General features: G+C 39.4%; 1 protein-coding gene and 1 long non-coding RNA gene across 7 annotated transcripts; one reads left to right on the top strand and one right to left on the bottom strand.

Annotated features, from left to right (window-relative positions):
• Window positions 1-16: 16 nt before the first annotated feature.
• On the top strand, window positions 17-25,395 carry LOC111325498 (mediator of RNA polymerase II transcription subunit 14). 5 transcript variants are annotated; one of them, XM_088726721.1, is made up of 38 exons: window positions 17-156; window positions 913-939; window positions 1,321-1,426; window positions 2,217-2,311; window positions 2,596-2,674; window positions 2,908-3,037; window positions 3,517-3,557; window positions 4,503-4,590; window positions 4,705-4,733; window positions 4,892-4,970; window positions 5,959-6,002; window positions 6,295-6,383; window positions 6,693-6,727; window positions 6,934-7,046; window positions 7,275-7,343; window positions 7,665-7,710; window positions 8,359-8,487; window positions 8,825-8,903; window positions 10,473-10,632; window positions 11,065-11,386; window positions 11,867-11,913; window positions 12,276-12,434; window positions 13,016-13,436; window positions 13,579-13,670; window positions 14,024-14,173; window positions 14,873-14,950; window positions 15,363-15,439; window positions 16,939-16,988; window positions 17,378-17,442; window positions 17,600-17,900; window positions 19,144-19,378; window positions 20,281-20,551; window positions 22,183-22,321; window positions 22,872-22,924; window positions 23,414-23,521; window positions 23,809-23,931; window positions 24,240-24,447; window positions 25,144-25,395. In XM_088726721.1, the coding sequence occupies exons 1-38, from the start codon at window positions 47-49 to the stop codon at window positions 25,203-25,205; spliced, it is 4,509 nt and encodes a 1,502-aa protein (XP_088582847.1). In that variant the 5' UTR covers window positions 17-46; the 3' UTR covers window positions 25,206-25,395. The 5 variants fall into 5 exon arrangements, with proteins under 5 accessions (XP_088582847.1, XP_088582849.1, XP_022785057.2 ...); XM_088726723.1 differs by having other exon boundaries at window positions 20,281-20,542; XM_022929322.2 differs by having other exon boundaries at window positions 19,324-19,378.
• On the bottom strand, window positions 1,136-10,571 carry LOC148727493 (uncharacterized). 2 transcript variants are annotated; one of them, XR_015989295.1, is made up of 3 exons: window positions 10,438-10,571; window positions 6,741-6,852; window positions 1,136-1,230 (listed from the first exon to the last, which is right to left on the bottom strand). It is a non-coding gene; the product is annotated as an uncharacterized LOC148727493 (long non-coding RNA). The 2 variants fall into 2 exon arrangements; XR_015989294.1 differs by lacking the exon at window positions 1,136-1,230 and having other exon boundaries at window positions 6,548-6,852.
• Window positions 25,396-25,532: the final 137 nt, after the last annotated feature.

The raw sequence follows: 25,532 nt of genomic DNA on the forward strand, positions 1-25,532 counted from the left end.
TTTTGTTTATGAGAACGAGCCAGCGATCATTTGCGTTGGCGCAAACATGGCGTCCACGGAAGTCTCTGCTGACAGTGGCACAAAAATCAACCTGTCTATGTTGGTTGATTTCCTTCTGCAGAAGACTTATCATGATCTAACAGTGCTGTCAGAACTGTGAGTATTCAGGACAATGTAATTACCCATTCTCGGGTAGTTAGCGTGATTGAAAAATAGTGCACCCAGGAAGGAATTCTATATTCCGACCGGATATTCGTGGTACAAATTTTTTAAGTCTTCTTGTCCGCGTTAATTTGTCGGGAATTGTAAGCCTCAAATTTTTAACTTTCAAGTATGTATGGAAGGTTTGAGTACCTTGTTCCTGGTGAATCTTTGATCCGTAGAATAAAAACTGTCTTCTTACCATGAGTAGGAAGCTCAGGATAATTATATTTGTCAAACATGTCTTCGAAACGCTTATGCAAGCATTTCGAAGTCTGTTTATCAGTATTTTTTCGTATCTTTCTCGTACCTTTCCGCAGAGTCTACTTTTAACAGTTGTCTTCACTTTAAAACCCAATTTGGAAGTAGAAGTCCCTTTGATAATAATAAAATTATTAGGTATAATTGTAGTAAAAATCTCGCCATGAAGGCACCAGGGAGATTCCCGCTAACTTCACGGGCCCAGTGCCAAATTTTAAAAGCAAAAGGTAGTAAATAGTCTCAAAATCTGTAATAGTGGGGGATGTTTACCTCACTGCTTCATGCTCAGTAAATACAGCTGTATCCACCACTGTACACCTTCACTTTGGTGAATAATTGTTGATAATAATCTTGGAAATATAATAATGATATCATAAGGGAGGAAATACACCTTTGATGTTATTTCATCATTATCATTAACCACAGTACCTCAATGTTTGTTTTTTTCAGTTTACCAAGGAAATCAGATATAGAGAGGTTTGATGTAAATTAATGTACTTGTAAACAGTGTGCATGTTGTAGTTAAACAAGATTTCTGGTCAAAACAATTTCAACCTAGGTTTCTCTGTATTGTCTGTATTTTGATGGTAATGAACCTTGAAACAATTCCTACTTTTAGTTAAAAAATCATTTTAATCTGAAAGTCAATTTGAACACCCACATTAAGACTTACTTTTTATGTGAAAGTGATACATTGTCATCCTTGGTTGTATGTGTACGGGCTTTTTTTCTCACTCTCTGTTGGGGTTAATGAAGGATGATGAGCTGCTAAAACAAATAAATAGATACTTAGTCTAAAACCATGATTTACACATTAAATAATTGTTAAAACCTTCTGCAATTATCCACTCTTTGCAGAAAAATTGAAATTGTGCAGTTTGCTAGTAAAACACGCCAGCAGTTTGTGCGGTTACTTGCTTTGGTAAAGTGGGCAGCAAGTGCCGACAGGGTTGACAAATGTCAGGTCAGTTGATGTAGTGGTGTCTTGTAAGGCTACTTTTGACTCTAAACGATTATGTTTATTAAGTTAAACATAATCCACTTTTTTTCACTTTGAGGCCTGACCAAAAGGAATTTCCCCTTACAACATAATTTTCCTTTTTATAACCACCTCCCAGTTAGCTCAATGGATAGAGCGCTGGACTGTTGTGTGGGAGGTGGAGGGTTTGAGCCCCAGCCGGACCAACACTCAAGGTCTTAAAATAATTGAGAAGAATTTGCTACCTTTCTATAACATCAAGAAATGATTAGATATTCTAGTCTTCTTGGATAGGGACAAATAAATGGAGGTCCCGTTTCTTGCAGGGTTGGGGTAGGAGATGTTAATTTCCCACACACGAGATTACTGTGTGATGGATATCCTCCCCTGGGGTGGGATGGGTGGGAAGGTGAGATTGATAGACTGAAGCAGCTGCCAGAGGCGCCTGATATGCTGACGTCTGTTCTCAACCTTACACTGCACCTGTAATTCAGCCTCTGGGCTGCAAGTGGTCAGATATAAACAACATTCATAGTAATTTAAAAATAAAAAAAAATCAGATCAAAGCAAAAGAAAAGGAAAATGACTTGAAGATTACTAGACAAGATTGTAAGAGAACAAATGATTGCCTGATACATGTTGTAGACCAGCAAGTATGTACAGTAACTGTATGTTGAGAACAATGTTCTAGTCACTGTAACATTTCAAGTTTCTCTGAATTAATGCTAACTTTAAGTATTTTTATTTATTATTAACTCCTTCAATATTATTTCAGGCAATCTCAACTATTTTGGACAAACAGTCTATGCTGTTTGTAGACACTGCAGACATGTTGGCAAGAATGTCCCGAGAAACTCTTGTAAAGGCAAGGTAAGAAAACGAGTTTTGGTTGCTTGGATTTTGGTCTTAGCTTTCTTGATGAAGAAAAAGGGTGCATAAGGGCAGTATAATTTTAATGTAAGAACTTTGATGTTTCTTTATTTTCAATATTTTTCTCTTTTACAATTTTTTATTGTTAAGATTTAGATCAAGACTGACATGATAATTTTTTTTTGTATTTCATTGTATTGTGGTATCTCACCCTTTAACTTGGAAGATGGTGTTAAAAAAATTTTCCTCACAATTGATGTGCTCATTTTCATGGTGTTTTATAGACTGCCCACCTTTTGTCTGCCAGCAGCAGTGGATGTCCTGACTGGAGGGACTTATCCTCGCCTTCCAACATGTATTAGGGTGAGCTCTGTTAATTTTTTTCTTTAGTCAATTAATATGATTTATAATGAAAGATGTATGACATGAGTGACAATTATCAGTAAAGTAGAGACAAATCTATCTTCGCATTAAATTATTGTGGTTGGTTGGAAACTGTTTGAATAAAATTTATTTTTCAAATAATTGTATTTTGGCTAGGTCAGCTTTGTTCTGAAAGAATGCCCAATTAAATTTGATAAATGTTTTTCTTGCAGGATAAAATTGTACCTCCAGACCCTATAACTACTGTGGAAAAGACAAAAACGCTGCAGAGATTGAATCAAGTAATTCAACACAGACTGGTGACCTCTAAACTGCCACCCGAAATGGGTCAGATGATTATTGGTAAGAATAATTCCTGTGATGGGAAGTTTGTAGAAATGTTTGTTGACATTTTCTCCCTTTCCTTTTGTAATCAGATTGTTCAATACAGAGAATCAACACCAGTGCAGCTGTACAGAATTTTTTGTCAGGGAATTTTTCATACTTAACACGTAGATGACCTCTGAGGGTGGGAGTATTTGGGTCAGGGGTGCTGGGAGAAGATGTTGCCAAAGTTGGAGGACTGGAAAAAGAAATGTCTTCTCAAAATGTCCCTATTATTTACTGCACTCTAATTTTGAGTATTTTCCAGCTAATTCTCAAAAAGCAAGCCATTTATTTCCAATAATTTTATGTTGACCAGGAACACCATGATTTGCACCTGCTGATCAGATAGATACATCACATGCTATACTGCACCTACAGGATCCTCTATTAATAGTGATATTGCATTTAAAATGTGAGGTGATTATGTCATTTCATGTGTTCTTATTTTCTTGCAGCTGATGGAAGAGTAAAGTTCAGAGTGGAACATGAATTTGAGGTACATTATACTTGTAACAATTGATATAGGATGATTTCCCATCAACTTCAGCAGGGGTGTAGCCAGGATTTTTCAAAGGGGGGGGGTCACAGAGGCTACTCACCAGATTGTTATGTCGACCTCCCCGCCGTGCATGTTTTACTTCATGCTACAGTTTTGGGATCAGCAGTGAGAGTATAGTGGGCAGGCCAAGATATTGTCATGGCATTTTCACCACCTTAATATTGTAGGTTGTTTGCTCAAAAGAAGGCCTATCAAGGGGGGTCACAGGCACCCCAGGACCCCCCCTGGCTACACCCTTGTTCAGGGATAGAACCCTTAACTCTCAGGAGTGACCAAGACATAAATTCTCTTTACAATATTGCTACAATATCAACCAGAGAAGTGATGAGAAAAAATAAACATATCATTCAGAGGATTATTAGTTGATCCAATACCAAATTCTCTAGTTAACATCATGTAAGAATTGTCTGGCAGACAGTAATGAGAATGTCTAATGAGATCTTGGAAGGGAAAGGGTCAGTTAAGCCATCAGGTTAAGCTTACTGGTATGGTTTTTAAGCTCTAGGAGGAGAGCCAGGAATGTTCAGAGCCCTCCATAACTTCCTGGAGGCAGTGTGCCCAACTGGTTTAAAAGAGACTGTACTTGTATCATAGTGGTCTTGGGTTTAAACCTCCACTGTGCCACTCACTAGATTTTTTTTTTTGGTTTGCCTTGAGTTCAACTCCCTGCCTTCATTTTAGAGATAGCCAACTGGTCTGCCTATTAATTGCCAGATGGGATTTTCAAACACTACGTTTATTTACAATGTCTGTTTCCAATTTAATTGTTTTGGGCCTGAAAAGCCCCTTTGGTGGAGTGATAAATAATTTGTTAGTGTACAGTACACACTGTACATTTTTTTGAATTCATTTCTATGCTATTAATTGCTTCCATCCTTGTAGGTGATGTTAACTCTCATGGGTGATGACTCTTCCATCCCATGGAGGGTTTTATCTATCGACTTTTTGGTCCAGGATATGGAAACTGGAGGTAAGGCTGTTGAATAGTAGAACTAGTTTTACTTCTTGAAGGCACACAATGTCAAGTTTCATTTATTTCAATATATTTTGAATCTAAAGTATGAATGTTTTCTTTCACCAACAGATGGCAAGTCCCTTGTTCACGCCCTTCAGGTAAATTTTAGTATATAGAAATTCCATTTTTATCTTGAACATTTTTTTTAAACAATAGTCATTATAAACAGTTTTACCTTTTAAGCACAAAACTGTATAGAGTAGATGTACATGATTACTACATTGTATTTTTCTCTACTCTTGTGGCTTTTATCAAGACCCAGTACATTCATCAGCTTGTGCAGTCAAGACTATTTGCTGAAGAAAATCCTCTTGTTGATTTGTACAAATGTTTACGTATCCTTTATTACAACTTGTAAACATTGTTATAATAATTACAGTTAAGTTGCAGGCCCCTTTTTATTTCGTCCAACTTGTTCTTTCTTTTGTTTATTTCCTAGTTAAATGTTGTGGATCTCAATTGTAATAAGTTATACATGTACATATGACATGTTAGCACATAAAATTTTACAGAAAAGTACATACACTGAGTCTGCTTGTATTTATTTCTTATCGCTTCATTCTTGTGGTAGAAAGTAAATGGAACATATCTGCATTAGAAAGGGTTTCTCATATACATGTGTTACTGCTGGAACTTATCCCAGTTTCTTAAGCATGGATTGATCAGTATTTTGTTACTCCTTCTGGCTGGGTGCAAGGTCTTCACAAGCTACATCTCCATTCCGCAGTCCTCACTTGCTAACTCCATTCCCAGGTACTCATGAGCTAACTCCATCCCCAGGCCCTTGCAACCTAACTCCATCCCTAGGCCCTCACAAGCTAACTCCATTCCCAGGCCCTCACAAGCTTTCTCCAACCCCAGGCCATCACAAGCTAACTCCTTTCCCAGGCCATCACAAGCTAACTCCTTTCCCAGGCCCTCACAAGCAAACTCCATCGCCAGGCCCTCATAAACTAACTTCATCCCCCTCCTCTCCCCTCCCCTCCCCTCCCCTCCGTAGTGCTACAAATTAGGTACAGTATTTATTCTGGTTCGAAACAAAAAAAGAAAAAAGTATGTTTCTGAAGAACATACAATGTAGTATGATGAATTCAACCAGGGCTTGAATCAGCAGAATTCATTGAGGGGTTTAGCTGACTAAACTTAAAGCTACCATGCTTCTCACTGATGTCTGTCGCGCTGGAAACAGGAAGAGTGGTGTGAATACCAGATGTATGCTCTGCAACATCAAAGTGGCATCCATCTGTCAAAGATGACTGTTTCAATCTGAGTGCATAATGCATGTTTTCTTATTTTGGACATGATCCTTAACATTGTTTGCAGATTCATTTTGTCTTTCTCTTCAGTTGCAAGTTCTTCACTTTCAGGTTCGTTGCATGCATTGCATTTTATACTTCTTAGTTGCAAGTTCTTCACTTTCAGGTTCGTTGCATGCATTGCATTTTATACTTCTTAGTTGCAAGTTCTTCACTTTCAGGTTCGTTGCATGCATTGCATTTTATACTTCTTAGTTGCAAGTTCTTCACTTTTAGGTTTGTTACATGCATTACATTTATACTTCTCTTCAGTTGCAAGGTCTTCATGTTTAGGTTTGCTGCATACTTACTATCTTATACTAAGTGTTTCAGTAATGTATACATAACATAATAATTGTTTCAGGCAAAGCAGTTGATAGCTGAACGATGGGGAGATAACATTCGAATAGAGGAGTATGCCATTGGCAAAACGCTTGTTGTATCATATTGGAGGTACGTCTATCTTTTGAGATTTAACCAACTGGTGACACTCTCGCTCAGACTGCCTTAAATTAAGAATTCTCCAGAATAATGTGAAAACATTTGCAGTTATTGTGTGTTAGAGACTAAATTTTGTTTCTCTTCTTATTTTTTGTTTGTTTGTTTGATTGACTTGGTTTATGTAGAGGAACATGCAATTTGTTTAATGGTTACAAGTGAATTTACAGGACTGGTGTATTTGGTCGGACAGAGAGAAATAGTTACCATTAGTTGTGCTCTGTTAAGATGTGCTAACTATTTTTGATGGATCATATATTACAGAAATAAAAGCCCAGTTCAACAAGGTCAGAAAACAGGCAAGTTGCGCACTTTTGTGCATTTGTGATGCACTGTCCATTTAAATGAGATACTGGTTCCTTTCCTCCAAACCTCCCATCTTCATTCCTTGTATTTTAGCACTGCTCCACTAGCCTGAATTCATCTAGAAACAAAGTATATGAATAAACAATTTTTGTGTTGTCCTAAATAATTGCAAACCATGATAATATTCTTTTTACTGCAGGTCATAAAATAACGATATGTGAAGATTCTATTGATGATCCAACCAGTCTCTGTGTCCAGCACTCACCAGCTCTTCCTTTTGAGTTTAATCAGGATTGCATCTCTAAAGTCATTGTAAGCAGAGAAATATTATTTCGTTTATGTAGTGGTCCATTGTACAGTACTGTTGTATGCTTAGTTGCCAAGCCTTGGTCACTGAATGGTAAACAAGGAAACAAGAGCACCCTTAGTCTAAAGGGCTTGGCAGCTAAGCGTATTACTACAAAATGTGCCCCTGTTTTCTGGCAAGAACTTAGCTACTAAAAAGAATTTATTCATTCTTTGTTTTGTTTTTGCTCTCAGCCTGGTGACCTGTACATAGAAAAGCTCTTGACACATACCATAAAAGCTCAGTCAAATGTGAAGCTTAAGGTAAAAACAAGATTGAATTGGTAATTTTTATTACCTATCCTTGATTGTATTGCTTATGGTGGTTAATTTTAGTGACTCAAACAGGTTTCAATGTCCAAGGGAACAGTTGTGGCTCAAAGTTTTCACTGTTGTAGATTTTTTTTTGCAAACAAGCTTTGGTTTCTTTTGTCTTTTTCTAAGCTAATAGACCTCATAAGCAAAGGTGATTACAAACTTAATCGGTAAGAAATAATTTAGAAAAAAATTATGTTTGAACTATGGCATGTACATGGTGCATGTAAGTACAAGAAAACCATCTTTGAAATGTGTATTAATTTTTAGGGACTGCTACAGATGTTGATGCAGGATTCATCCTTGAAATCCAAAGGTATGCATTTTTTGCAACTCCAGCACATACATGTACATACACACAAGCTTGTTATTTCATTGGTATTGTAAAATTGTGGAATGTTATATGTATTTAGCTTTCCTTAAAGGAAATCAAGGCTGTGCTCTAAGGAAAATTGAATGGAGCCCAGTGCTCTGAAACGATGAAATCCAGGGTGCCCAGCATATGCTTTGTGTAAAAAAACTAAAATTCCTGAGTTGCCCAAGAGCAAAAGTAAGGCGCCAGGGACCACTGGGTACTGCTAGACCACAGCCTTGGAAATTATCACCAACTAAAGAAGCTCTTGATTGTTAAACAAATTCTCCTTGTCAGCACCTTAGGAAATGTAAAGAGAACAGTATGAAGAATATGCATACTGATGTTAGGGGATATGTTAGGGTGACTAGAGGGTCAATCTACTTACCGGTATTCCTTCCTATCCTGTGATTAGTATTAATTTCTTCATGTATTGTGCAATGAAGATTTAACGAAGATTTAAAGATGTGCATTAATTTTACATATACCGTATAGTTAGCTAATAAACTGCCCATAGGAACTGCTAGTATCACTGCAGATTAACTCTAAAACCGCTTGACAAGATGTGCTTCTTCCTGTTAGTAATCTAGTTGTTTTTCTTCTTTGTCACAGTTACACTGGATGACTTTTGCCCAAGTCTTGTGATACAAGTTATGCCTAAGCCCACCCCTGCAGAGACTCTAATTGTCACAGTTGGAAATAGGAACGGAATATTTCAAGTGTCACTGGGTAGTGGTGAAGGTGAGAACAACGTTTGGTGCAAAAACCAGTGGGCCTTTTTAGATCAGACATTTAAGTCGCCAGAAAAATGAATGAAATAATTATCAAAAAGAAAACGACAAAAAAAACGAAAAAAAGAAAGAGGAAAAGAAAGAAGAGGGACAGCTTTTCCAATATTGCATACCACTCATGCAAAAGTTCATCTTGCTGAAATTTTCAAGGTGAGGGAACTTACAAATTCGTAAATATGAAATGTTGTGGTGGTCAAAAGCTGCTGCAAGAGTATGGTGTAGGGTACATTTTCATGTATTTCAAAGTCATTGGAGTCCTTGATTTACAAGTCTGTTTTTCTCTGTAGATAATGCTGTTTGTACAGAGCTTGAAAACACATTAAACACAAACTTGGACCAATTTCTTACTGTGTTAAGAGATGCAAGGTAAGGTGTTCAATTATTATTATTATTATTATTATTATTATTATTATTATTATTATAGTTGTTACTATCACTGCTGCTACTTCTGCTGTAAGTTGTAACTACTGTGAAACGACTGTCATTTACAGTCAACCATCTAGCCAGCCAGCCAGCTATTTAGCTGGCCATTTTGGCAGCCATTCAAACAGCCAGCCCGACAGCAAGTCAGTCAGTCAAAATAATTTGGTTTTATCAACTGACTTGGTAATGTGAGTTAGCCACCGTAAAGAGCTTCTTAAGCTAACGTTCAAACGTCACCTATGTTAACTCTTTCCTTCACGGTGGCCAACTCACATTATTAACTCAGTTGAAGAAACCAAATTGTCCTGAAGTAACCCCCCCCCCCCCCCCCCACAGCGCCATGGTTTCTTTAGAGGGGAGGGGATGGATGGCGTGGTGGTGAGGCGCTTGCCTCCCACCACTGTAGCCCAGGTTCAATTCCCGAACCTGGTGTGGTCTGGCCTGTTTACTGGGAATTGGGAGGAGGGGGCATCTGTAAAAAATTCGCCTTTGTTGATTTTAAACTGTCACTGGCAGTCTGGTAAAGCCCCCCGCACAGTGTTGTAAAGCGCCTTGAACATAGGATAAGAGCGCTATATAAATAAAAGTTATTATTAATATTATTATTGAGTTTGTTGTTGGTTCTTGTCCTTGCTCTGAGAATTTTTTCTCCAGGTCCTCCGGTTTTCCTCCCTCCTCAAAATCAATATGTTAAATTCCAATTCGACCTGGAAACAGTGGAACAGAAGAGCCACCTCGTGGAATATCCACTGCTAAATCCCCATTTTACCTACTATTATCCCGTGTTATAAACCTAGCAGCGAGTCAGAGTGCGAGTCAGCTAGCTAGCCGGCCAGGTAGTCAGTCAGTTGGCCCGTCAGTCAATCAGTCAGTCAGTCGGTTTGTCAGTTAGTCAGTCTCTCAATCAGTCAGACAGACAGACAGACAGTCAGTCAGTCAATCAGTCAGACAGTCAGTCAGTCAGTCGGTCGGTCAGCCAGTAAGTCAGCTAACCCGTCAGCCAATCAGCCAGTTAGTCAGTCAGATAGTCAGTCAGACAGTCAGTCAGTCAGACAGACAGTCAGTCAGTCAGTCAGTCAGTCAATCAGTCAGTCGGTCGGTCAGCCAGTAAGTCAGCTAACCCGTCAGCCAATCAGCCAGTTAGTCAGTCAGATAGTCAGTCAGACAGTCAGTCAGACAGACAGACAATCAGAAAGTCAGACAGTAAGTCCGCAGTCAGTCAATAAGTGTTTCCTGATAATAAAATAGATTACGACATTAATTAAGATACAACTATATATACAATATATCAAAAATAAAAACTTGGCGTTAACTAGCAAAATTTACAAGGTGACCTCAGCGATTTCCTTTGGCAGATTATTCCAACTATCGATTATACGTATAAAAAAATGAATATTTGAAACTATTTAAGGTCGCTGATGCAAACTTAAGTTTAAAACGGTGATTGGCTCCTAAAGGCCGAAAATCGTGTACTTACATCAGTTTTCAGTGCCCTACGCTTTTCGTTTACAGGTGCCAGCTTTATGTCAAGCGATACATGAAATCCACCGTTGATCTTCCCGTCACCGTGTCTTCGTCTTTACCAGTAGTGAACTTAGCAGATCACAAATTATCGCAGCTCAGCAAACACAAACTTTTCATCCAGTTCCGCCGCCATCCATCCTACTGTCTGGTAAGTGATTCTATATTTAAAAAAGAAAGAACTTCTGTCGTACGTAGTATACTGAGATGTTTAGATAGGGGATACTATAAAGAGACTTTGCCTTGTCGCTCTCACGAAATTCTCGCGCGGTGGGAGCAGTTGTAGCTTGTCGTTGTCCCTCGAACTTCCAAAAACCTCAGGTTGGAACTCGAAAGGAACCTGTGAGAGCCGTTTTGAAACTGAAAATAAGGTGCGAAACCAACTGATGACAGTTGTAAGCTAAAAAGAAATGTGGGTAGTTAAGGCTGCTCTTCGTTGTCACGAATCCCGCGTTAACTCCGATGGCGCGTTGTCACGGATTATAGGTTAACACAGATCGCGCGTTAGCAAAGATCGTGCGTTAACACGGATCGCGCGCACAGCAAATCACAACAAATGAAAGTAGTCTTCACTTCAATTTAGGTGGTTGAAGTACTGTGTAACGAAGATTCGGAAGAAGCCGCCACAAAGTATCATCTCCTAAAAGTGAAACCTACGTTTGGCGATGAAGTAAATGAGGCAAGCGCATCAACTGACTCAAGCAATGGAGATCAAAAACCCCAGCGAGTTGAGGTCAAGAAAGAGGGGATAAAAAGCCAAGATCGAACAAGGCAAAGTTGTGATGGTGCAAGGAATGCTATCGCAGAGACCAAACAAAAGAGACGCGCGCTCTTCTTGACCGCTGGTCACATGGTCACCTTGAATGCACAAAAACTGACAGATTATGCTGGGACGCCGCTTGAAGGTAAAACATGAAAAGGCTTGCGGAATAATATTTCAAGGCCTTTTCTTGCGGCAGTTTTAGGAACCACTAAAGATTGATTCAATGAGGAAGAAAAACACCAAAGTAAAGAACATGAATGGCCAGGGTTGCAGAAGATTTACATAGATTTTAAATTACCAATGTGAAGATTTAGCCCTAAATTTCAAAATGAAGAAACTTCACAAAGCACCTTTAAACACACAAAAAAAATAGAAAAGGAAACGTCTTGATAAACTAGATAAATATTTTCAACAATGATATGCTCGCTACACACTTTAAGCTATTCAAGTTCGCAAAGTTACAATGTACACAATTTTGGTGTGCCCCTTTAATTTTGTCTCCTCTGGGAGGCTATTCTCTGGTAGTTTCATTTCTTTTATATTTGTATATTTATTTGTTCATTTGTCTATTTATTTGTGTAGTTATTGAAATTAGTCCAACTATTTTTTATCACGACCCAAGCAGGATTTCTTTCTAGCAGAGAGGACGGTGAAGGAAGAAAGCGAAAGGTTAGTGTCCCTTGGGAAAGAAGGATTTGGAAAGACGTACCTTGGTTTAGTACCAGTAACAGATTTTTTGGTCATGTTTTTCGACAATGTTCCGAGGAGCTCCTAAGAACTCACCCTTTCGATTTCGCAATTGAATTTCGCATGTTTGTCACACTGTGTGATCACAAGGATCGGTCAAAAGAGAGCAAAATATAAGAAAGAGCCGTTTAGAACTCATAGCCAAGTGCCTCATCCAATAGCTGAACAGCACGAGACGACGCTGGCTCAAACCCGGAAGTTCAGCGCACGAACTTTGGAGTCATTACGTCTCCTATTCTAGGTAGAAGATTGATGTTTCGAGTAAAATGTTGTTTGTCTTTTAGCTCGACTCTTCAGGGGAAGAACCCCATGGAAACAAGAAATTGAAGACTTTAAAGGATGTTCTAGAAGAAGGAAGAAATAATTCTACTTATGATCCAACCATGGGTCATGTGATTGCCATTTGTCACGCAAGAATGCCGTTCGTTCAGCTCCGCGAGGAGGTACGTTTTCATACATTGGTAATTCTGGCTTAAATGAATTCTTAACAGAGAGAAGTAAACCCCTGTAGTATAAAAAAATCACGAGTTGTAATTATTACGGATTCAGTTTGTCCTAGATCCGCAAGTTGTCGCAGAGAAAGTGGTCCTGCAAATAAGACCTAAGCAAAATTTTACTTTTAACCGTCACTGAAAAACTCAGCATGCGAATTGTGTCGTTTCGAATTCTAACTCACTCAAAATTTGGATCTTTGAATCGTTCACCGTGTTATTTCTGTTTTTATTACTCAACTGGTTCGAAAAGTTTGAAAATGTTGCGTTTCTTATCGCGTTGATGTTCTGCCTGCGTGGAGTAAAAACCGAAAAAGTTATATCCCAGCAAAAATGGCCCATTTCCGAATCACCCTTGGCCTCTTTTTGAAAACGAGGCCTGCAGCTCAACCATTCTTGTAAAAATGAGTTTCATTTGCATGTGAATGAAAACGTATTATCATGTGAAAGGATGAGCACTAGGTTTACTTTAACCATTTAACTCTCTTTGTTATTACTTTTTTGTTATGATTTTTTCCCATGTTTGATTTCAGTTGAGTCGGCACAAGATTATCGACCAAGGTCTGACTTCAGAAGCTGGAGTTGGGTTTGCTATCCGATTGTCCAACCTACCCCTCTCTAGAGACTGTGACGCGTCACTGGTACCAGCCCCCCAACCGAGCGTTCTGGACTGCGTGCTGAGGCTTCCCGATGAGTCACAAGGAACCTGTCTCTTGGAGATGATCATGGACAACTGTCCACTGGAGGGACTCTCAACGAGCGAAAAGGGCCCCACTCGACATGTGTTGTTTGAGTATAAGATTCAGGAGGGGAAGGCACGCAACGCCAGCAACAACAAGGGTGGAGAAGGTGACAGTGACTGGGCAAAGCTTGTGGTTGGAAAGCTTTTGAATGATTGGTATAGTGTTTGCAAGTTGTATCGACATGCTGTGGAGTTGGATACTTTTCTTAAAGGTTAGCTGTTCTTTCTGATTTGTTCTTGCTGTATCTAATTACATAAAGGTCTTGATATTCTCAAACCAAATGGTTTTGTCAAGTATTCGTGCTTCCTGTCGAAAGCGTTTTGATAAACTTGTTTCGCTCGTTTGTTTGACAGATTCACAAAGCCATTTTCGTCACATGTGCCGTGTTTATTCTTACAACTACAAACAGCTGACACTACAGTACGACCCTGATAAACAAAGTTTGGTAAGTAATGTATGACAAGGCATTCTTTCCATTTGATCATTGGGGATCGTTTCTCGTCGCCCTATTTTTACAGAAAAGTGTCAAAATTTGGAGTAACTTTCTCGCGCTGTGCAAAATTACTTCAAACAAAAGGAGAATTTCAAAATACGAGTCCGATAAGACCGACAAGCACTGAAAAGTGATTTTTAAATAAAGTGGACAGTAGGATGTCTAAGAATAGGGAAGATTCAAACGGATCTCAACTAACACGCTTGAAACATTTTCGCGATTCTCCTCACGGTACACTAACCTTGACCTATCTCCTCTTTGGAACCCTCTTCTCTAACATCTTGTTTTGTATCCTCGTTATCTAGGTTACTTTCGAATGGTCCGTGGAGCAGTCTCAATTCGTTTTGACATTTGGATATTGCGGCTCAAGTCTGAGTGCAAACCCACACAGTTACACCGCCAGGCATCTGCAACAAGAGTTCAACACTCATCAGAATCTGCCGTATATTGTTCAGGTATTTTACTGATATCCACATACCTTGAAGATCAGTGGACCCTTTTACTTTTAATGAGATATGAGTGACCAAGACAGAATTTCTCCTTACAATATCAATACAAAACCAAGCAGACAAGTGATGAGAATAAAGAAAAATATCAATGAAGGGATTGATTCTCCTAACTTACATCATAAGAACTGTATGGCAGACAGTAAAGGGAATCACTAATGAGATCTTGGGAGTGCAAGGGCCAATGAGTTATTTGTTGTTCTAGTCAAAATGTTTTCGCTAAGCAGGTTTGTTTCCTGTGAGGGAATGCTAGAACTTTTGCTTTTTCTTTTGATTCAAGACCGTTAAAGAAGAATGCTCTTTCCATATTTAAAACCTGACGCCCTCCCTTTAAAAAGTGGGTGGGGTGCGAAGCTTTAAAGAACAGCGAGATGGAGCACTGACTCGGAGGATTTTTGTCTTGGCCAAAGTTATTTTTCCGATTTTCTTGGACAAAAGAGGAGGCCTCGCGTAATCTAGACTACAAGCTTAAAGATACGACATCATGGGAAACATGGTGCATGTCATGACAAACTATCAAGAGACCTGAAGAAAGCCTAGCTGTTTTTATAGATGGGAAATCATCCTATGAAAAGTGAGCTGCAAAGCTTTTGATTCAAGTGCTGTGCCCTTTTTTAACCCAAATTTAATTTTCCTGTCTGTCCTTAGATTCTTCACGAAACTTTTCGACCGCTCTCGGCCCTAGCAAAACTCAGTAATAAGCCAGTCCTTGGTATACATGTCTATGTGAGTATGAACTTTCACGTTTATACATTTTGTCTTCGGAGAAAATGCGTAGCCGGCTAAGTGATTTTAAAATAACGCGATGGCCAGGTGGTTAGCGTGACTGACTCTGGAACGAAAGGTCTGGATTCTATATTCTCGTTTCCTGGCTCATCCTCGGTGTAAAAACCTGTGAAGCTCACGAGTGACGTAAAACAAAGACAACAAAACATTATAAACAATAGCGTACAGCAAAACAATACCTCATGAAACAAAGAAAACCTCGTCAGGTTTTTACACCGAGGATGACCCCGTTTCCTACTTTAGGGTTTCTGTTGTCTTAGCGTTTATTCCCTCAGGATCTGTTATTTCAGTGTTTTCTTTTGTATTCAACCTGAGCTGTTTTCTGCTTGTAATATGTTTTTTTCCTCGACAGCGACCCCTCACAGCCTGGAGGAAGTTTACTGTTCTTCCCCAGTCTTCCACACATGTGCTCCTCGTCTACAGAAACAGGTATCCTGCATGCTGCCGCACCTTTGGCTGTTATTGTTCTAGTATGAAAACGCGGTGTATTACGTAATTTTTTCTTATTTCCTTTTTTTCCTACGCACAGAAAGATTACTTTCGCACACTTGCCTTTGTCGGCATAGCAAATAGTGTTAGTATAGATAATCGCATGGGGCCGAGTAAAATTAAGGATCAACATCACTTGTCTCCCGGTTAGCTCAATTGGTTAGAGCGCCGGATTGCGTTGTGCGGGAGGTCGAAGGTTCGAGCCCCGGCCGGACCGATACTCATTGTCTTGAAATAAGTGAGGAGAATTTGCTACCTTTCTTTAATCAAGAAATGGATAGATATCCTAGTCTTCTCGGATAAGGACGAATAAACCTACGCCCCTTCTCCTACCCCTAACCCTGCAGAGTTAGGGGTAGGAGACGTTAGTTTCCCACGCACGAGATTACTGTGTTGTGAATGTCCTCCCCTGGGGTGGGAGGGGTGGGAATTGGCCCTGAAAAGCCCCCATGGGGAGTGGTCAACTAACGTATGTATGTCACGTATGTATGTCACGTATGTATGTCACGTATGTATGTAACGTATGTATGTAAATTGCGCGATGAGGGCAATTTCAGCAACTTCTGTAAACACAAGTGATATTTATCCTTAATTTTGCAAGGACCCATTGCGATTACTTGTTAATGAAATAGAGGGAAAAATACTGAATTTCTGAAGGCGCTCTTCAGTCATCAGTCACAGGAAGCTATTTAATCTTGATGTTGTGGTTCAATTTTATCCTTGGTTTAAATTTTACTTTCCATCGTTTTTAGTCATGGTAATGTTGATAATAGGGTTGAAACAATGGAATATAAAATTTAAACCAAGGATAAAATTGAACCACAATATTGACAAAGAATCAATCACCACAAACGCGCGAATGAGCTGAATAAAATTTTATTTTTGCACAAACATACCAGGACATTGAAAACCAGGCCTACTAACAAACAGTTAACTTAGAAAATATAAAGTTAGTGCTTTTTCAAACAAAGTTAAAGCGTTCAAAACGCTTTCAAATCCGTGAGCAAGTAATTTTGCCCTCTTCACAAGCAAAATTAAGGAAAAAATACCCTCTTCATTGACCAATCAGCATTCAGTAATTTTGTCCTCTATGTTACTAGTTCAGTAACGGTAACTGTTCAGTCACTGATCGCCGATGACGCGGTAATGACGTCAGTAATTAGCAGATGAGGCGCAGCGATGTATGATCTTGGGTTCGATTTGTTTTATGTGAGAAGAAAGCGAAATTCTGTTTATGGTGACGTCACCAATTTGTCTGTTCTCCAAGAGCTCGCAAGTAAGAACCAATCGAAATACGTGTAGGACTCACTGGTTGTTTATTGTATAGTTCAATGTGATCTTTGAAGGACGTTCAAAGTTCATGTTACGCTGGTTGTCTAAATGTGCGTTTAAAATTAATTTACAACGTAACACGTTTTTGAATTTCTCTCTTTCGCCAGTAACGCTACGGAAATTCGTTTTCAAGCAAAGAACCTTGTCGCCATCAGAGGTAAGACTAGTTTTCAAGCGAATTTCTTAAATGTCCTCCATGGATTACAATTGTAACAACAAAAAGGTCGTTGTTGATATCATCTACAAACGACCTGTGATTTTTTTTTGTTTGGGTTAAGCAAATAAGACCTTTTCTTACTTATCTGGTCTATGATTGAGCACGTGAGTTGCTGATGGCATTTCCTTGGTTATTTTCATCGTTTTTTCTCGCCATAAAAAACAACAGCAGTCGTTGATTCCGTTTGAAACTGGTAATGTTGTCTGAAAAAAACTTTGTTTAGACTACCTTTGATGCGACTTTACAGTCACCTACCAGTTTCAGTGTCCATAATGATATTTATACAGCTCTCGAAGTGATTGAGCCTTTTTCTCTTGTTTTTTTATCAGATGCCTCATACAGTGTCGTGGATCCAAGCAAGGGCAGAGGTCTCCCCCCAACCCCAAATTTGAAGGTGTGTTTGTGCCTCTCTTGCTTATATTTTTTGTCCCTGTTAAAGGACTGATAGGGAAAAGATTTGCAACAACATTCACGCAACGACATTAACCACAACAAAGACTACAGCAATTCACCGATCATTCAGCTGAACTTCATTTTTTATTTCCTAACAGGTCTTTCTTCAAATGTACGTAGACGATGTTGCCAAGACCGGGGGAATCACTTCTCGTAATGCTTCAACTACCGATGACGAGGCCCCTCCTTCGCCTATTAACATGGAAACAGACGCACCTGTCATTGAAGCGCAGTTTACGTCACCGCAGCCGGTGCCTGGCACCGCGAATCTTACTGCATCACCCATGATCCCTCGCACCTCGCCCCAGGCCCCTGCTGCCTCGGTCAATGTGCCATCGCCGTTCTCTGCGTCGCCGAATGTTCACAGTCCAGGCAATATCTATGGTGTTGGTTCGCCAGGTGAATTGTTATGAGATGTTTCTGGAAAATAAGCTTATTTACATTAGGCGAAAGGCTGTGCGCAGAGAAAACTCAGGAATATTTTTGTCGTACGTACGAGGTATCAGAATTTGTGGCAGTTAAATGACTAGAAAGAATGTTTGTTTTTTAATTGCTCTCCAGTCTGCTTCGACGGGAAAGAAAAAGGAAAGGAAATTTTACCTCAACTAAAAATTATTATTATTATAATTATTATTATTGCTACTGCTTGGTTGGAGATGATCTGAAAAAGATTTTGATTTCGAAAGATTTTTGATGATGTATTATCCGTGATATATTGATGTCTTAAAAAACGCAGTTGAATGGTGTTTGTTAATGCAAATCTGCATCAAGCACTGTTGATATATGCCTAATTGTAAATAGGTAGCTAATTATTTAAATCAATTTGTAAACTGTGCCCTGTAAACTAAGCTTCTTTTACAACTGCGGTGCCTAAATGCAATGTATCTTGCCTTTCCATCATTCTTTCTACCTTTACAACTTTTTTGTTCATTCATCTTTGAAAGAATGCATCTTCTCTTGTTTTTACTCTTGATTACTCCTCCCTTTTTACTCGTTCTTAACTTTACTTTCACTTTCCTCTTTCCGGTAGAAGTCTCACCATACATGTTTGTGCTTTTGAAAACTTTTTCTGTTTTCGTCTTATAAATCAGTGATTGTCGACATTGCAGTCGACACACAGATTTGACATCGTCTCTGTTCGCATTCTTTATCGTTGTTTTCTTTTGGTTCGTTCGTAAAATTAATCACCATCCATTACATTTTTGTTGACGTTGATGCCTGCACCGCTCAGCGGTTTCTGCTTCCACTAATTCTAACTTCGCCTCGATATCAGCTGGCTGGTAAATTAAAGAGCAAATGCCTTAAATTTAGAAAGATGCAAACGACAATCAGTAAATGAAAGCAAAGACGAGAATTCTTGTTTTTACGAGGTTTACTTTTTTATTGTTAAAAGAATTCGGAAATATTTAGAAGGACGATTCCACCTGAAAAAACGTGTGAAGCTTTGGCCAAAGGTAAAATAAACAAAAAACAAATAGAGAACACTATTTTTTGAAATGAAAAAAGTTGATTGGAATCGGTCAATGCGGAAGGTGCCTCAAGAACTCGGGTTTTGATTCTGTTCGAACGAACTGTCTTCTCTCAAGTGTGGTTATGTCCGTCTGTGGGACGCACAAACATCTCTCTTGTTTCTAAATCACAGCTGCTCAGCTCTCAGCTTTTCTCCAGCCTTCGCCGGCAGCACCTCAAAGCTTAGCCCAGTCTCCTGCCGGCTCTCTCGGTCTTCCAGTGTTATCTCCGGCGACCAGTCACCAGTTTGTCACTCCGTCATTAGGCGGCTCTTCTCCAGCTCTCTCTCACTCCATCCCTGTTACGTCACCAGGGTCGTGGCCCATGTCACCTCAGTTCACTGGTAGCGGCCAGGGTTCCAAGTACAGGTGCGTATGTAAGGTTTCTCGTTAGAATAAACCCTTGAATTAACCCTTTACACTCCAACATCAGTATGCATATTCTCTATACTTCTCCATATTGCTCTCTATACATTTCCTAAGGTGCTGACAAGGAGAATTTGTCTAACAATCAAGAGCTTATATTATTGGTGATCATTTACTCAATTCTCATGACCTCAATATTTGTTTCAGGGGTAAAATTGAAGGGAGAATTAATATATTAGTCAGTCCGAGCGGTTAAAGGGTTCATTCTCACCCTCAGAGAGACAGGTACTTGACGTCGAGAAAGATCCTCAAGTGTCGTGAATCCGCCTGAGACCCTTTTGGAAAGCTTCTCTGATATTACGATCCTACGAGCGAACCTTGACACAATGCCTTAAATTTATTCCTCGATCACTTCATGTTCTCTCCTCGGGTGGTAACATCAACCTGAGGGCATGCGCAAAGGATCGGAATCCTTATAACTTGTTAGACACAGAAAATTGTAACAGTGAAATTTTGCGCACATGGGCTCACGACTTAGAAACGTGCCATTGTTTCTTTTGTATCATACCTCAGCTGCGGGCAACGGCTTTTACAAAACCCGTAGCGACGCTTTCGTTGTAGGCTTGGTAACTAGTAGCTCCCCCGGTAAGCATCTGCGCTTCCTGTATGGAGAAGGGAAGAAAATCGGAGAAGGGAGAGCGGTGAATATCGAGCTCACAAGCCGGGGATCCTTTCTGAATCAGCTTCCGAACAAAACCTGGAACAAACCTGTGTCTCAAGATTCCCATTCAGTCTCAGAATCTGGTAGAGTAGCTATGTGTGAAAGCACCCGTTTGAATATGGTTGGCTTGAGAGTTAAAATTATTTCATTTCCAATCGTCTCTGTCATACCTTGTTTCACCCAGGCCCTCTCCAACTCCTCAACCAATGCCGTCTGGGACTGGACTAAAGCAACCAACCACTCCGCCCCGACCGCTCACTGCGAGAACGTGGGCTGCCACTGTTCCAACAATACTGTCTCATAAAGCGTTGATCAAGTTGTGCACCCCAGTCCCCGTGCCTTGCTCGGTCAGACACGGCCCACCCGCTATGGTGTCCCCGCTGGAGCGGTTCCTATGCTGCATGCAGTTAAAACGCTATTTAACGCGGATCATCCAAGATGAATTGGCGAGTAAAGTTAGTAATTAATAAGTTATAACCATAGAGTTCATATTGATGGCCTCGATTTGGAAATTTAATGTAATTTTACAATACTTTTAAGCACGGAGATGTGCATTTTTTCTTCTCATTGTTTGAGTCATGCATTCTGTCTGTCAGTCAGTGAGTCAAGAAAGTTTTAAAGTTTTTCAGCGAACCAGTCAGTTTAAGAGGTCAGTCAGTTAGTAACTTAACCACTAAGTAAGGCAGTTAGCTAGTCACTTCCTTCGAACTTAAAGACAACCTGGATGCAATTGCTGATTTGGAGGACGACTTGTTTAAGATAGGAGAATGGTGTTCCAACAACCAATTGTTACTTAACCCTGGCAAAACCAAGCTGATGATATTTGGCAGCAGGCAGATGCGTGCAAAATTGCAATTTCGCTCCCTTTCCTTTATGGGTGAGGACCTCGTTCCCGCAGACACCGCCAGAGACCTTGGTGTGATTTTGGATTCTAATTTAACTTACGATGAACACATATTTAAGACCGCTTCCTCGTGCATGTCCCGCCTCGGCCAAATAAACCGTGTCAAGCATGTTTTCGACAAACGTACACTTTTGAGGATTATTAATTCCTTAGTTTTCAGCAGGTAATTTTATTGTTCCAATGTTTGGTCAAATACCTCAAAATGTAATGTTAACAAGTTACAAGCGGTGCAGAACTTCGCATGCCGCATTGTTAGCGGTGCGCGTTAATTTGACCACGTTACACCAATTCGCAAGGAACTAAATTGGCTTTCAGTTCAAAGCCAGCTTTACTACCGGAACGCTACTATGGCCTTTAGATGCATGATTGGTCAGGCTCCAAATTATCTCTCATCAAAATTCATAAAGCGAGCCGAGGTTAGTCGACGTAGCACCAGAAATTCGCAGCTTTTGCAAATTCCATTCTTTAGAACAGCTAGCGGCCAGAGAACATTTTTCTATAGAACTGTAAACTTATGGAACTCTTTGGATAATTCCTCTAAACTGTGCAACTCCGTTAATGTTTTTAAAAAACGTTTAAGGACCAAATTACTCAAAGAGTTGTAATTTTATTTGTATATTTGTATACTTATATTTTTCTTTTAGAACATTCAGATTTTAAAACATCTTTAATTGTAAATAGGATTTTTTAATTGTAATAGGATTATTTTTATAACATTGTCTTTGAAAAGCCCCCTTGGGGAAAGTCAATAAAGTATGTATGTATGTATGTATGTATGTATGTATGTATGTATGTATGTATGTATGTATGTATGTATGTATGTATGTATGTATGTCGTTAATTAAGGCAGTAAGTCTTTCAGCCAGTCAGTTAATACTTTGACCACCTATTAAGGTAGTTACCTCGTCAGTCAGCTAGTCAGTCCGTTCGTTTTTCTGTCAGTCAGTTTTTTGTTCGTCGTTTTGTCCTTAAGTCAGTCAATCGATCATTCAGGCACTTTTGTTTGTCAGTCCGTCACAAAGTTTTTCTATCAGTCAATTTGTCTGTTAGTCAGTCACTCAGCTAGTCCCTAAGTCAGTCCGTCGATAAAGACGCTTTCGGTTAGCTTTTAAAATTATACGCTCTCATGGCTGTCACTACTTAAATTAGCTTTAAATGTTTCCTATAATTATTTTTCCACAGTTATCTCTACTAAGAAATGAACTTACAAACGGACTGGCGTTCAAAACAAACCAGCCAACTACAAATCTCCAGTACTTTCTCAGTATCGATCCTTCCTACACTGCGCTGCGACTAAATGTCAAGCCTCCTCCTGGTCAAGGTACGAACCTAAGTCCATTGGACGCGTTCTTGTACTTGTCACGAGTGAAGCAGAACGTCACTGCCGTAGAGCCATGTTCCATTGAGTGTTGTGAAAGCAACCCCTTCCCACCTCTCCCCCCTTAGAAAAAAATTAACTCGAAAAAACAGTGTATATATATATCTAACAAGGGTTTTAAGAACTCATTAAATAGCAGCCTCAAGTGCAGAAAATGTGTATGACCCAGTCCGATCGGTATATCTGTATTTCTTTTGGTTACTTTAGCCTCTTCTATTTTTTTTTTTTTCTTTTTTTATGACCCTTTAGGAAAAAAATCTATGTTGTCCCAACTTCTTACGATACTCATTTGAAATTGGCTCTCCTAACATTCCCCGTGAATACGAGCCCACTGCACCTGAGCCACCACCCCTTCCCTCAAGCTGTACTGTTCACTTTATTCACGGGTATATTTTGCGTAGCTTTTATTTGAGTTTGAAATAAGATGGTCTCTTCGTCTCTGCGTTAGAATATTGATGTCTGTTTTCGACCTTAAAACTTTTCTTCCTTACAGAATCTTCTTGGAAAGATGAACTAAGTACTCTGGAGAGATTCTTTGAAACAAGGGTGTGTTGTCAATATTAGCGTGAACGCTTTGTATAGCTCTCCTCTGCGTTTGAGATTTCGGTTTTTTTTTTAAACCCTTTACTCCCAAGATGTGATTGTTAATTATCCGCTCCGGCTGCTACATAACAGATGCGCGAAGTAGGTGTTAGATCAAGATGACAGCTTCAGCCTGACGAGTTTGAGTATTCTCATTACCTGTTTGCTGGATCATGTATGAATGTTGAGGGAAGAAGTTCCATTTCTTAATCACTTCTGAGATTTAAAGGGTTAACCGCATAGCGTGGATTTCATTTGAATTTGTTTGTATTGTGTGATGGTTGCTTTTCAGTGGCTTATTTTTGTGCACCTTTTTTTCAATTTTATTTTCTTGTTTTCGATTTTTGTTTAGTGTAGGATGTCCCTCGCTGTTGTTTTTTTTTTTTTTTTTTTTTTTTTCAAAGTGTCCATGTGAACTTAAAAGTAAATTTGCGTTTCTTGTTTTAACCTCAGGTGGCCTGCCCTCCTTATAAGACCAGCGCTTTAACAGCTTTCGCTCGACTTCTGTGCGCTCCAGCCAACATACTCCGAGACTGCATCAAGATTATGAAGTTAGAGTTGGTGAGGGTTTCGTCTGTAGAATCTCTTCCACGCTATTTAGGCCTAAAATCTCACTATACTCACTGCCACTGAAATTTAAATCCAATAGCATTCGAACGTTTCGTTTCTTGAGGATGAACTTTATGTACAGGACGTACTCAAATGATCTTGTAAAGCTTAGCTAAGTATTTATTAGAAAGTTACAGCCCCGCTCCTGTTGGGAGCTCTCAACAATGTGGTTGTATGATTGTGCTTGTGTTTCTGAAATTGAAAATAATGAACTGTTGTGTGTGGTCTTTTTTCCACAGAATCATGATCCAAACGTATTGAAATGGCGCGTAGAATGGTGCCTCAGTATACCCCCCAACGGGCCTGAGATTGCGCCTCCCGGAACCCCAGCAGTGGTCCTGAAAGGGAAAATGTTGTTCTTTGTAAGTTGATTAAAATTGGTGTGCGTTGAAAAGTTTTAAAAGATATTACTGTCACACAACTAGAGTGGATGTAACAACGCAATCAGCCGTCAACAAATCTTCAGTTAGTTTCGAACGATGGAAAGCAAATACCAATGTATTATTATTTTTATTCACTTTTTATTTTTTTCAATACCCCTTGGTTTTTGTCTTTTCCAGCAAATGATCATCCAAGGTTGTAGTTATTGTAAAGGAAACTCTCTCTGAAGCTAAAAGTGGCTCAAACTATCGCTACATTATTTTTTTCACTTACCCGTTCCGTTTCATAGATCCAACTCAGCAAGCCTATACCATCATCCCCCACGGGCGAGGAGCAAACAGTTGTAGTTCCCATTCTCCACGACATACAGAACAACACCACCCAGCAGGCTGATGCGCCTCGCCAAGCTTCTTCCGCCGGCTCGGCCATGAATTCGAGTCATGCGGCCATTGTAAATTCAACCTTGAGGCGGTGGAACGAAATAACACCAAGAACAGGTGAGATGAATAAAGTACAAATATTAGGTTCACGGAGTCAGAAGAGGTCGTAGAATAGAGAGATACTCTTTAATGCGCCTTGGTTTATAGGGGACAACTTGTCTTAGTTGATTTCCTGTGTAAAGTCGTAAGCAAAATAGACTTACAAAGCATTTTTCTTCTTTTTTTTTTTTTTTTTTGTTTTTTACAAATTTACTACGACGAAAACCTCTTTATTATATTTAATTTTGTCCTTCCCTGGTCCGTTAAGTTTCGGGGTTTCTGTATCCTGTACCATGGCGCTTGCAGACATTCTTACAATTCACACGTTCACGATATGACAAATTTGGAAGTTCCTCAATTGCCATAAGAAATTAGCCAAGCTAACCTGAATGAATGGTGAGAGAAAATCACCCCAAAAATCTCTCGGTTTTTTCTTGATTCACCCTTAAATCCCTAGGAGTGACCAACTTCTAAATTCTCCTTACAATATTACCCCTGAATGAAACATAAAGATGATGAGAATAAGAGAATTGATCACCATCTAAAGAAGCTCTTGATTGTTGGACAAATTCTCCTTGTCAGCACCTTACGAAATATATAGAGAACAGTATGGAGAATATGCATACTGATGTTACGATGTAAAAGGTTGAACACGCAATTTCCTTCTTTGGGAAAATTTCAGCTTTGATGAATTCCTTTTTAACTGTTTTACAGGTGAATGTACCATATTTCCAGCGGTGTTGGAACTCGCTCGGAACCTCGATATTCCTCTGTAGACAGCTATTATTTATTGGACGATTAAACGCTGTACAATTTTTCACCCGTTAAAGAATGACAAAGTCAAAAACTTTACCATGGTATCTTGAAAAATATATGGAAGTTCTTTGTAGCAGTATGAAACTCTGTACTTTTGTGGACTGTATGTGTCTGTATTCCTTGAGCGATTAAATTACTCTTTTAGCGAAACTATACAATTTTTTGAGAAATTTGGAGCGTAGCACTGCACAGTTGTAAAGCCATAACAAAGAAGCGGCTGATAAAGTTGGACCAGATCGATCTTGAGTGGCTGAAGGTTTTTTGGACTGCAAAATTGGACATATGGC

Source organism: Stylophora pistillata, chromosome 7 (genome assembly GCF_964205215.1).
Source record: "Stylophora pistillata chromosome 7, jaStyPist1.2, whole genome shotgun sequence".
In the NCBI taxonomy this organism is placed as follows: Eukaryota; Metazoa; Cnidaria; class Anthozoa; order Scleractinia; family Pocilloporidae; genus Stylophora; species Stylophora pistillata.

Bases quoted from the DNA above. Each gene is read 5' to 3' on its own strand.
- LOC111325498 (XM_088726721.1), top strand. From the start codon at position 47: ATGGCGTCCACGGAAGTCTCTGCTGACAGTGGCACAAAAATCAACCTG. The intron at 12,435-13,015 runs GTACGTTTTCAT...GTTTGATTTCAG, and splicing joins TCGTTCAGCTCCGCGAGGAG to TTGAGTCGGCACAAGATTAT. The intron at 24,448-25,143 runs GTGAGATGAATA...ACTGTTTTACAG, and splicing joins CGAAATAACACCAAGAACAG to GTGAATGTACCATATTTCCA.